This window comes from Chelonoidis abingdonii, chromosome 16 (genome assembly GCF_003597395.2).
Source record: "Chelonoidis abingdonii isolate Lonesome George chromosome 16, CheloAbing_2.0, whole genome shotgun sequence".
Classification (NCBI taxonomy): Eukaryota; Metazoa; Chordata; order Testudines; family Testudinidae; genus Chelonoidis; species Chelonoidis abingdonii.
The window spans coordinates 5,426,637-5,438,280 of NC_133784.1; the positions used below are offsets into that span (position 1 = coordinate 5,426,637).

General features: G+C 60.1%; 1 protein-coding gene across 4 annotated transcripts in view; it reads right to left on the reverse strand.

The window, feature by feature from the left end:
* The window catches only part of KCNIP2 (potassium voltage-gated channel interacting protein 2), a 140,307-nt gene that overhangs the window by 10,338 nt on the left and 118,325 nt on the right, over nucleotides 1–11,644 (reverse strand). The window contains exon 2 of one of the 4 annotated variants that reach the window (XM_032795701.2): nucleotides 2,330–2,425. The exons of 2 other annotated variants lie outside the window; for them this stretch is intronic. In XM_032795701.2, the coding sequence (XP_032651592.1) occupies nucleotides 2,330–2,425 (96 nt within the window). Of the gene's footprint in view, nucleotides 1–2,325; nucleotides 2,426–11,644 lie in introns of all 4 variants that reach the window. One more of the 4 variants, XM_075073020.1, reaches the window with a different exon arrangement.

Consider the following 11,644-nt stretch of genomic DNA (forward strand, 5'->3'; position numbering starts at 1 on the left):
AACTCAAACTCGGATTTTATCATTTCTGTGTTGAAGTTATGATATTGGCTGTTGTACTGTCTGTATTTCAAACTTGTGTTGTGTTACTGGGAAAGATCCCAGACAAGTTCGGGTCTCTGTCAGCTCTGATTTAGCCTGCCTGACAGCCCATTAAGGACCATCAGCTACACAACTGACCCATTGGGGAGACAGATACGCCTGGTGATCTCAGCATGGTTTGCAGGGACTGGCCATGTGACTGCAGACTCCCTTTTGCTGTAACTTCTTCCACAGAAGAACAAAGAAGTGTCCTTACACTGGTGAAAAGCCTATATTAGAGGCGGAGGCCTCATCTCCTTGGTCTTCCATCCTGCTTCTTACCTCTGGGGACTTTGCTACAAGCTTGAAGCTCTGCACAAGGGCTGAATGACCATCCCAGCTGGGGATGTTCTCCAGAGACCTGATTTGAACTTGGCAGTTTTACTCCATCACTGCTAACCAAACGCTTGGAACTAAGACTTGCATCACTGGATGTAATTGATCCATTTAACCACTCTAAGCTCTCATCTCTGCTTTTCCCTTACGAATAACCTTTAGATTTAGATTCTAGGATTGGCACACGCGTGATTTGTGGTAAGATCTGAGGGGTATATTGACCTGGGTCTGGGGCTTGGTCCTTTGGGACTCGAAGAGAACCTTTTTCTTTTACTGGTTCTTGGTTTTCATACCATTCATTCCCCAGGCGATGTGGACTAGTTGGTATACTGGGAGGACTGGAGTGTCTAAAGGGAATTGCTTGTGTGACTTGACAGATAGCCAGTGGGGTTGTGGGACCAAAGTCCTCTTTGTCTGGCTGGTTTGGTTTGCCTTAGAGGTGGAAAATCCCCAGCCTTGGGCTGTGACTGCCCTGTTTAGCAATTGGTCCTGAATTGGCACCCTCAGTTGGGTCCCGCCAGAACCGCATTGTCACAAGCCCCCTCACACTGACACTGTCCGGCCTTGGGTCCCCACAGCCCTCGTGCCGTGGCGCTGCCAGGGCCTGGCTAGGCTGGACAAGACAATATGAGTGGGGGGAGTCTCAGCGCCTCCTGATCCGCAGGGCCCTGTGGGGGCAGGGTGGGAGGCACCAGCGCTCATCCCCAGGGTCTGCTGCCCCCCCAAACCCCACATATTGGGTGTCTGCATGGCCCCGCCCGGGGCTCAGCCAGCCCAAGGGGCTGGACTGCAGAGAGAAGGGCCCAGAATGAGTGACCGGCACAATCGATGTGGGGCCTCTGCTTCCCCCCTTTTACCCTCCTGTCCCTGCCCCCTCACCCCCTAATCCTCCCCCACCTCCTATTCCTGCCCCCTCAGATGCTTGATGAGATGGGGTTGGGGGAGGACTCAAAGCAGGCCCCTGGGACTCTGGAGATGGGGGTCAGGTGCCCAGCTCTGCCTGTCTGCTCCCCCTCTGTGCTCCTCTCAGGTAGGCAGGGGGAGACAGCTATCACAGAGTCCCGTGGATGGCAGGCGCTGACATTCGGGCTCACCAGGGTTCCCAGGAGGCACCAGCTGGTCCCTCCTGACCCTTTCCGCCGGAGGGTGGGTTGCAGATTTTAACATCGCTGCCCAGTTTGGCTGGTGCCAAGGAGAGCCCCCCGCCACTGGCACTGGCTTCCCTCAGCAGGGCACCTGGGGGGCTCTGGAGGCAGTAGCCTCCTCAGCCTTCGTGATGGAAAGGATTCGTCAGGCCAGTGCTTCGCGGCACCTCCCCTGGGGCCCCAGGGTGGAACCACCCAGGCTCAGAGCATGGCCAGGACCCTGCTCCCAGCAGATCTGGACATTCACTTGCAGGGCAGTGTCGCCCCGCTGGCCACCCAGCTGGGGCTTGCAGAACACGCCGACCCCGGGGATCGGGCACTCAGGCAGGAGAGGTGCTCGAGCCGGGCTGCGTGTGGACAGGGTGGCGGAAGCAAGACTTGAACACAGAGCCGGCCAGCAGGACACAGCATGGGCCGGGCCCCAGTGGGCTTGACTCAGAGACCAGCCGCACAAGAGCAGCCAGGAGGATGGACGGGGCGAGAAGGAGCCAAGAGCTACATGCTCCCACCCAGCCTGGCTCCCCGGGGCGGCTGCATGTTTACTGGGGCTTTGGCCAGTCCGGCTGGTCACCCCCCAGGTCTGCCTGTGAGATGCTGCTACCCTAGGCCCACGCTGCCTGCCCCAATGCAGCACCCAGCCCTGTACCCCCCAGTCCCTCCCCGGGGCCTGGGGCGGGGTCGCCCCTGCCATCTCCCCGCGGCCTGGCTGCATGAGGGGGCGATGGTCCCCCCCGGGGCCACACACACACAAGGGAAGGAGCAGCACTTGCTTTCGCTGACTGAGGGGATGGATTGGGGCCCGCAGCAGGGCAGCAGTTTGAGGAGTCGCTGCTTCAGGGCTTTTTTGGTTTGGCCGGGTGGGTTACCTAGAAAAAACAACAGTCACCAAGCAGAAGAGTTAACAAAGCAGCGGCCCGTCCCCTGCCCCACCCGCAGCGACGAGCCAGCCATGCCAGACACGGGCACTGCGGGCGGCAGAGATGCATGCAGCCGGAGAGCGACAGGGCAGCAGGACCCAGCTCTGCCCCCGGCTTCCCCCGAGCCCTGTGGGAATAGGAACAAACCCTTCGCCTGCCCACAGCCCCACCCATATTCAGTCAGGTCAGCTTTAGCTTGGAGGGTGGGGAACCAGGTGGGTGACTATGGGCTGCAGGGCCCAAGGGATTTTGCGGTGCCCACAGGCAGATCTCCCCTTAGCACAGGTGCTCCCCCTTTCCTGCTGCCAGAAGGAGGGGGTCCCGGCTTTGCTGCTGGGGAGAGGAGAGGCTGTTCCCGCTCTGGAGAAGGTGATAGGCTGGCTGGGATTTTCAGGCTTGCTCTGGACTGGATCCAGAGAGGCCGTTGGCATCCAGGGTCGACCCTGTTTGTGCGCTGGTCCCCGGGGGAGTTGGCGAGTTACGCAGGAGCGGGGAGAGGGTAGTGTCTGTGCAGGGTCTCGGCTCGGGCCATTATTGCCCACAGGTCGGGGGGCAGGTGCCACTGGCCAGGAGCTAAGCGGGGCGGGAGGAGGCAGAACCGCTGGCTTTTTTCGCAGGGAGGGACTTAGCCATTGGCAGAGCCTCACCAAGGGAGCAGGGGAATGGCCATTGCTGGGGGTCCTTAGGGCAAGAGGGGCTGCAAGAGGAGCTCTGGGCTGGAGGCTGATGGCTCTCTCGGCTGGGTGATGTGGTGGTCAGGCTGGATGGTCAGCACAGTCCCTTCCAGCCTTCCCAGCTGGGCCTCTGAAGGCAGAAGGGGGGAAGAGGAGGATAGTGGGGCAGGAAGGGGCAGTGGGATGGACACACCGGTGGGACAGGCTGGGACTGGAGTACCCGGGAGCTCCCCCCACAGCCAGCTCCTGCCCCGCTCCCCACAGCGCCCCCTGCTGGGAGAGGCCGGGAGCTCCCCCCCGCTAGCTTCTGCCCCGCTCCCCAGAGCGCCCCCTGCTGGGAGAGGCCAGGAGCTCCCCCCCGCTAGCTCCTGCCCCGCTCCCCAGAGCGCCCCCTGCTGGGACAGGGCGGGGCTGGAGTCACCGGGAGCTCCCCCCTAGCCAGCTCCTGCCCTGCTCCCCACAGCGCCCCCTGCTGGGAGAGGTCGGGGCTGCAGTAGCCAGGACCTCCCCCCACAGCCAGCGTCCTGCCCCACTCCTCACGCATGACATCTAGGGGAGGCCATGCTGGTGACATCCCCAGGGACGCCCCCGTAACTCCTTGTGGGCGAGCACAGCACAGAATCGCCTGGCTCAACCAACAGCTCCAAGCCACTGGCCTAAGAGTCAGGGAGGAGAGCAGGACAGGGGCTCTGCCCCCAGGAGCAGGCCCTGGCCCCACTGAAATCAACGTCCATCAAGGACACTGGGGTCAGGACTTCACCCCTGATGGCAGCTCGGCCCATGGGTGGGATTAGACCCCTAATGCCAGGGCTCCTGGGTCACAAGTGATTGCCAGCTGTGGGCTTAGGAGGGCAGCTCTCCCAGGGCACGTGGTAGGGGTTTGGGGCCAGCCCCAGGATCCCCAGGGAGGTGCAGAAGCTGGGGGGCGGCTGGTCAGGGATGGCTAAGATCCCAGGGGATCAGTGCACTGAGGAACTGACAATATCCGAGACAGGACTCTGGGATTTTCAGACAAGCAGCCACTGACGGCTCATGATGAGGCTGGGGTGCAAGGGGCGCTGGCCGGGGAGGGGAAGCTGCTGTGGTGGGGCTGGGTTTGTTCCTTTCCCCACAAGCAACGGTTGTTTTAAAATGAATAAAACACAAAACAGCTGCACAAATTAAACTGCAACATGCAACTTGCACAGCACGGCGGGCAGGGGGATGGGTGGGGAGATGAGCGGGCGGGGGGATGGATGACTGGGCAGGTGGATGGGTGGGGAGATGGGCGGGCGAGGGGATGGATGAGTGGGCAGGTGGATGAGTGGGGAGATGGGGCCATAGAGAGGCGGCGGGGATGATGATTGGAGCAGGTGGATGGGGTGGAGATGGCGGGTGGCGGAATGGATGATGGAGCAGGCGGGAGGGCAGCTGGATGACTGGGCAGGCAGGTAGGGGGATGGATGACTGGGCAGATGGGAAGGCAGGCGGGCGGGTGGTTGGATTGGCAGGCGGGAGGGTGGCTGGATGAGTGGGCAGGAGGGCAGGCGGGATCAGACCCGCAGGCCCTGGTCTGAGACAGCCAGAAGGAGCCGGGCATAAGGCTGCCACTGCTCTGTGGGGCCTTGACAAGGCAGCGTGACAGCATCAGACCCCCTGCGAGAACCCCCGGGCTTCGGATGTGGAAACTGCCCCCGTCCCCAAGACTGAGCTGGGCCAGAAACGGCTCAATCCTCTCCCGCCCCGGGGACTCCAGAGATGGGACTGGGGGTTCTGTGCTGGGACAGAGAGCCCAGGATTAATGTGAGCAAAGGAGCTGCACCATCAACCCCAGCCCTGCTGGTGCCCCTCACGCCCGACCCGCAGCTGCCTGCTAGCCCAGCCCTGCCCTGTCCCCCTTCCAGCCCTGCCAGAGCCCCTCATTCCCGACCCGCAGCCTCCTGCTAGCCCAGCCCTGGCCCCCCAGCCCTGCCAGTGCTCCTCACTCCCGACCCGCAGCCCCCTGCTAGCCCAGCCCTGCCGGTGCCCCTCACTCCCGACCTGCAGCCCCCTGCTAGCCCAGCCCTGCCCTGTCCCCCTCCCAGCCCTGCCAGTGCCCCTCACTCCCGACCCGCAGCCCCTGCTAACCCAGCCCTGCCGGTGCCCCTCACTCCCGACCTGTAGCCCCCTGCTAGCCCAGCCCTGCTCCCCTAGCCCTGCCGGTGCCCCTCACTCCCAACCCACAGCCGCCTGCTAGCCCAGCCCTGCCCACCCCCAGCTCTGCTGGTGCCCCTCACTCCCGACCCGCAGGCCCCTGCTAGTCCAGCCCTGCTGGTGCCCCTCACTCCCGACCCGCAGCCTCTGCTAGCCCAGCCCTGCCCCCTCAGCTCTGCCGGTGCCCCTCACTCCCAACCCGCAACCCGCAGGCCCCTGCTAGCCCAGCCGTGCCCCCGCCAGCTCTGCCGGTGCCCCTCACTCCTGACCTGCAGGCCCCTGCTAGCCCAGCCTGGCCCAGCATCCCTGCTCTTGAGCAGTGCTGTTCTCATTCCCAGCCGTCCTCTCAGTCCTGTCAGTAGTAAGGGCCTGTTCTGCCATGGACCTCTGCCCTGCACACCCCCCAGACAAAGAAATGCCCCTCACTCCCAACCCGCAGCACTGCCACAACCCCCTCCTGGGTTCCAGACACTGTTCCACTAGCTTCTTCCTCTGCTTAATGCTGACATGGCAGGGAAGGGGGTACAAGAGTCTCCGCCCGCCCCCCACCATGCAGCTCCCTGCACTGAGCTGTCCCCGCTGCGGGGGGCAGGGGGGATCCCAGGCTTTGTAGGGAGGCTGTCAGGAGCTCTTTGCCAGGCCCCTGGGGGGTGCCAGGCAGCATGGACTCCCCACAACGCAGCACCCCATCTGCCCTCCTTGCTTAGTGTCTGGGCTTTCAGCAGTCGCCCGACCCCAAATTAAATCCCTTGGACTGGGCCCTGGCCCCTCCAGCTGGCAGGCCCAGGTCTGCCCACCCGCACCCTCCCTGACCGTGGGCCCCTTCAGGCTGTCTCAGGCCAGCTGGCTCAGAGCGCAGCAGCCTCCCTGGACGACACGGACAAGAGGGGACAGAGCAGCACCGGGACCCCCCTCCCCAAGGAAGGAACAGCTGCAAAGGGCGGGTGGGACGGGATTGATGCTGATGGGTGCAGTGTCCCTTCGGGGCTCCCTATGCACAGCACTGCCCCGCTCTCCCCCGCAAGGCCAGGGCCTTAGACACCCCGTCTACACTAGCATCAATATTCCCCGCCCAGCCCCGTGGGGTGGAGAAGCACCAGACCGCAGAGGTTTTACTGACAGCCCTTCTCAGCAGCGGGTCCCGCTTACTGCGTACACGAGACTTCTGACAGCCCTTCCAGCAGCGGGAGCAGGCGTGGGATTCCCTGGGACCAGCAGGTCGGCAAAGAGCCCTGAGCAGTCCTCAGACACCACGCTGAGCCACCACCAGCCCGAGCTAGACTGGAACCCGTGTCCTACAGGTCTGTGCCCATTGCTGAGCCTCAGTCATTGAGCCCGGGTGCCGCTGGCACATCCCAGCATGGCAGCTGTTCTGGTGGGAGTGGGTCAGCATTTGGGCGCCGGCAGGGTCCCTGGGCTCCAGATGCTGCTGCAGTGCAGGGTGACAGGGCTCAGGGATCCCTGAACTCTAGTACTGCTGAGAGCCGGGGGTGGGAGAGGTAGGGCGAACCCTGAAATTCGACAAGGCCATGTGGCGATGGGAACATGGGGCTCTGGGTCATGGCTCAGGTTTATCTTATTTCTTGGGAAAACTGCAAGCAACAAATTTTCATTTAATTAAAAAAAATGTTTTTTTTCTGAATTTTCTGATTTCTCAATGAACTGGTTCCAAACGCAACTGAACCAAGAATGGGTCACCTGGGGAGCTTCCCACTTTCTTTCTTCCAGCCCCGTTTGCTAGTGGAAGAAAATGGGGGTGGAAGAAGAAAACACCCCAAAGCTGATTTTGATTTTAAATGATTTTTTTCTGTTTCCAATTTCAGACCAAAAAAGGAGGAAATTTCACACAATGCAAATATTGGGTGGGAAAGTTTTATATTATTCATAAAGTCACTTTTCATTCAAAAAATCATAACCTAAAAAAACCTCTCAGACAAAACCAATTGTCAACCAGCCCTAGCCAGTTTCTTCCAGATTAAATTACCAGCCCTGCAAAGACCCCTGAAATCTGAAACATAAACTGGGTCTTTCCTGGCTTGTGCCTGGTGCTTCTAAAACTGGCGCAAGCCGACCTGAAGCGAAGCCAGCTCGCCTCCCTGGTGCTGTCTCCGTGCTTGGACAGACTATTCATTTCTTTGTCTGACGGGGGCAGATCTGATGAGTAATGAGATGCTACCTTGACACAGCTGCTTTTTGGGGGCTTTAACCTGCAGGGGGAAGGGACGCTACAGAGTGAAGGTGAAATTCACCAAAGGGTCAGCACGACAAGCTGAAAAGGCGTGTGCCCCACGCTAATGCCTCGGCCTTGTAGTAGGCAGAGCGGCGCATTTCACCCTTCAGGTGTCCCCAGGCTGGTTCTATGCCCTGTTCTCAGCAGTTCTTGAGCAGGGCTGTGGGAATTCGACCCAAGCAATGCAACGCAGAATGGTTGTGCAGCGCCCTGCGCGCAGGGGCAGGACATCCAGGAAGGAGGGGCGGAAGGGAGAGACAGAGGAACCATCACACACACAGAAAGATGCAACAGAGAAGAAACTCCGGTTGAACTCACAAAGGCAGCAGGTAAATGCACGTGCAGCAGGTCAAGTCGGGTGCAAGTTACACTTTAGTTTGTAAAAATAAAGAAGAAGAAACAAAACACACGGACATTTGTAAGGCTGGAAATCGAACAGGGCCGGGTCCAGGGGGCCGCGAGGAGGAGGAGCGGCTGATTTCAGCACATGCAGTTTAACAACGGAGGGGAGGGCAGCTGTTGGGGTTGGGTTGGTTTTTGCTGTCCTGGCTTTGCTCTCCCACGTCTGTGGGACCCTTGGGCTGGATGGGCCCATTGGGGGTTGTGTCTTTTCTCTCTACACAACACGGAGGCCACGAGGAAAGCAGAGGGGCCCGGCTGGGTTCCAAATACCCCGTGTATTAACCATACGCCAGCACCCAAAGCCCAGCGGTGGCTCTGTTAGCGTCTGCAGCAGAAGGCAGGAGGCCCATGAGGGGACTCTCCAACGATTCAAAGGGACCCTATCCTCTGCCGATGCCTCACCCCTACGCTGGGTCAGCAGCCTAAGCCCACGTCACACACTGCACACGCGGCCTGCTTCCCCCCTCATCACGACCCATTAAACCTATCAAATAGCCAGCCCCAGACGTGCAAACAGAGACGGCTCAGGGAGGATTTCAGTGCCACTGGGAAGCCTGTGGGGTTAAACAGCCTGTCACTTCCTGCCCAAGAGCTCAGCGGTTTTGCAAGAAACAGACACACCAGCATACAAGCCTGCACCCCGGCCGATGCCCCGAGGGAAACAGAATCTCCCAGCGCTGTTCAGAAGGAATCTGACTCCGGGATCGGAAAAGCAATCCCAGTGCACGTGAGGAACGAAGCACAGACGCCGAGATCTGCAGAGTGGGCTGCTGTGCATGGCTGAATCCAGGCAGTATCCTGTCCCTTCTAACCAGCCGCTCAGTTGGTGGAGCTGGTGAGTGGTTCCCTACTGGTGACCTGCTGTTGATCTCTGCCAATATCTGGATCTGGTGGGCGCTCTGAGGGCTGTAGGAGTGGAGGGAGTTACTGCAGGTCCCGTAACAAGAGCCAGTAATCAATGACCTGTTGGTGGGAGCTGAACCCAAGCTGGGAGCCAGGTGGATTTCAGACTGTGCCTTCAGTAGGAACAGGTTGCAGGTTACCGGGCTGCATAGTCCATAGATTGGTGCACAGTCCTGACTACTCTCCACCCGCTGGCGCAGCATCTGTGTGAGCAGCACAGCACAATCCTGGCACCTGCCTGGGCGGGGCCCAGCCTGATCAGGGAGAGCCCAGCACAGGAGTTCGCTCTCCTTATCAGCCTGGAAAGGGAGCGGGTCTGGGCTGGGATCCCATTGTTACGAGGTAATCCCCATTCCCGCTGCAGCGCGGCTCTGGGCTGTCCCCACACCTGCTCGTGAGTTGGTTGCACCCCCAGGATTGGCCGCTTCACACCCAGCCGAATGCCAAGCCAGCTGGACAGGTGCTAAGTGGCCTGGCTGGTGCCCCAGGGCCCTCCCTGGACTCGGCACATCCCAGCCTGGCCTGCGCATTGAGGATCTCCAGCACCCACTGATGTCAACGGGTGCAGCAGCTGCTCAGCACTGGGCTGCATGCATGTGAGGAACCAGCTCGCAGCAGGGAATTCAGCCCTCAAAAGGGACCCTACGAAAACAAACCGGAGCCCCAGACCCACCCTACGACAACAAGCCAGTGTGCAGAGACCAGGCACATACACCAGCCCCCGCACACAGCTCCCCCTGCTCCAAAAGGGGCTGAAATGGCGCGCAATGCCTCTGCCCTGGAACAGCTTGATGGGGCTCAGATCTGGCTCCCCTGAGCCCCCAGCACTCGATGGCTAGTGCCCTGTACGATCTCCGTTACTGTTACCCCTGTGCCGCTCTGCACTATCGCAACTTGGGGCCCGTTGCACCCAGAAGCCGACTGCCCCCGGGCACTTGGTGCGTCCTGCACCGCACTGACCCTCCACCCTCCCGACCCGGCTTCCCCACTCCCAGGGCCACGTTCGACTGCATGGCCCCCGAGCAGCTCGGTCACGATGCCAGGGCCTGTAGCTCCCCCTCCCTGGCTCTGACTCCATGAACCGGCTGCTTCCCTCTGGGGTGCCAGGGCCGTGATCGTGGCCCCTTCACGTCTCCTCTAAGGGTGGGATGTGACAGGAGTTAAATCCAGCTGCCACTTTTACACTGCTGATGCCCAATCCCCCCCATCCCCTTGCCCTCCACCCCCCCTTCTCCCCTCTCAGACCCACCTGCACCTGGCTCATCACCCATCATCCTGATGGCAATCACCCTCCCACCTGTGCCCTGTCCCCGGCTCATCGTCCTCAGCTCAGCTCAGATCTGCCAGCCTCTCTGGTCCCTCAGCCCGGAGCCCCCAGCACCTGCAGAGGCAGGCCTCAGGGACTCTGTCCGGGTGCATTTCCAGAGCAGAGAGGTACTCGGCCAGTGCAGCCATCAAGGGCCCTGGGCAGCATCAGCTTGGTCTGGAGGAAAGGTGGAGATCAAACCACTAGGGTGATGGGAGGGGAGGATTATGGGGGGGGACCTTTCCAGTTCCCACCCGCTCCAGCACCACTGCTCCAGCCAGGGCAAATAATTCCCTCGTTAGCCAGCAGCGACCGAACGAGCCACAGCTGGGGTTAAGTCAGCTGTGGTGGGGAACTCCTGGGTTACAGATTTGTGGGGGGAACGACACAGGACCCGCTCAGGACTGGCGAGCTGCCAAGGGCGGCCGGGGAGCTCTGCAGGGCTAGGCCAGGCCCCCCTTTAGCAGGGACAATGAAATCCGTCATGCACCACACCCGGTGCTTTGCATGGGACGATTCAGTGAAAAAGACATAAATTTGCAAAATGTTTTGGGTGGGGCCAAATCTGCCGTTTTGGTCTGAAAAATTTTGCCCAGCTCTGGGTTCGCCCTGGGGCCCCAAAGGCACGGAAGAGTCACCGACCTGCTCACGCCACCTCGTTCAGCACCCTCCCAGCCCAAAGTCACAGCTAGGTACCCTGGGAACCCATCACAGCAGGCAGCCTCGGGGACAGAAGCACAGAGGATTTTCCTGCTATCTGACTTTGCATGTTGCCTCAGTTAAAAGCATCGTCATTCCTTTCAGTGTCCATAATTCCCCCAAGGTCACAGAGCGGCAGAGCGAACCCAGGAGTCCAAACTAAACACACTCCTTTGCCACAGAGAACTTGCAACACAGCACTGCCGGGCAGTTGCGCCAAGGACGGCTGCTGGGTGGCATGGGGTGAGCCAGGAAGCTGCCCGCTCAGAACCACGGGTGAGCAGCTGGAGTCAGACCCGTCCGCACCCGGCACTGGTGGCTGCAGGGAGCTGTGCTGATCAGAGAGCACTTTGGACGCGGAAGCGGGGGAAGCACTTCAGGGTCACGTGCCAGCCTTCTAGACCCACTGAAATCCCACTGGATTCCCGGGGAGAAAATCAAACATCCTCCAGCTGTTTTCCATGCTAATGGAGGGCAGGGAGGTGCGCACTTTATAACATACAATGCTGGGCACAAGCCAAAGCTTTCTGCAATAAGGAAGCCGCTTGTTCCTGGAAAGCCGTCCCTGTGGCTCCAAAGAGAAAACGTGTTAGAGAGCTTATTCCTTCACTCTCACCCTTCCCTGGTCCTTCTCGCATGAACAGAGAGCAGCAATACCCAAAGTCCGAAGGGGCAAACAATTCGATGTTTACTGGAGTGAACTTTTAGCAAGTTTAAATTCAAGTTCCTTTTCCTTATTTTTCGAATCCCAATTTACTTCCTGTTTGCCCCTAATTTATATA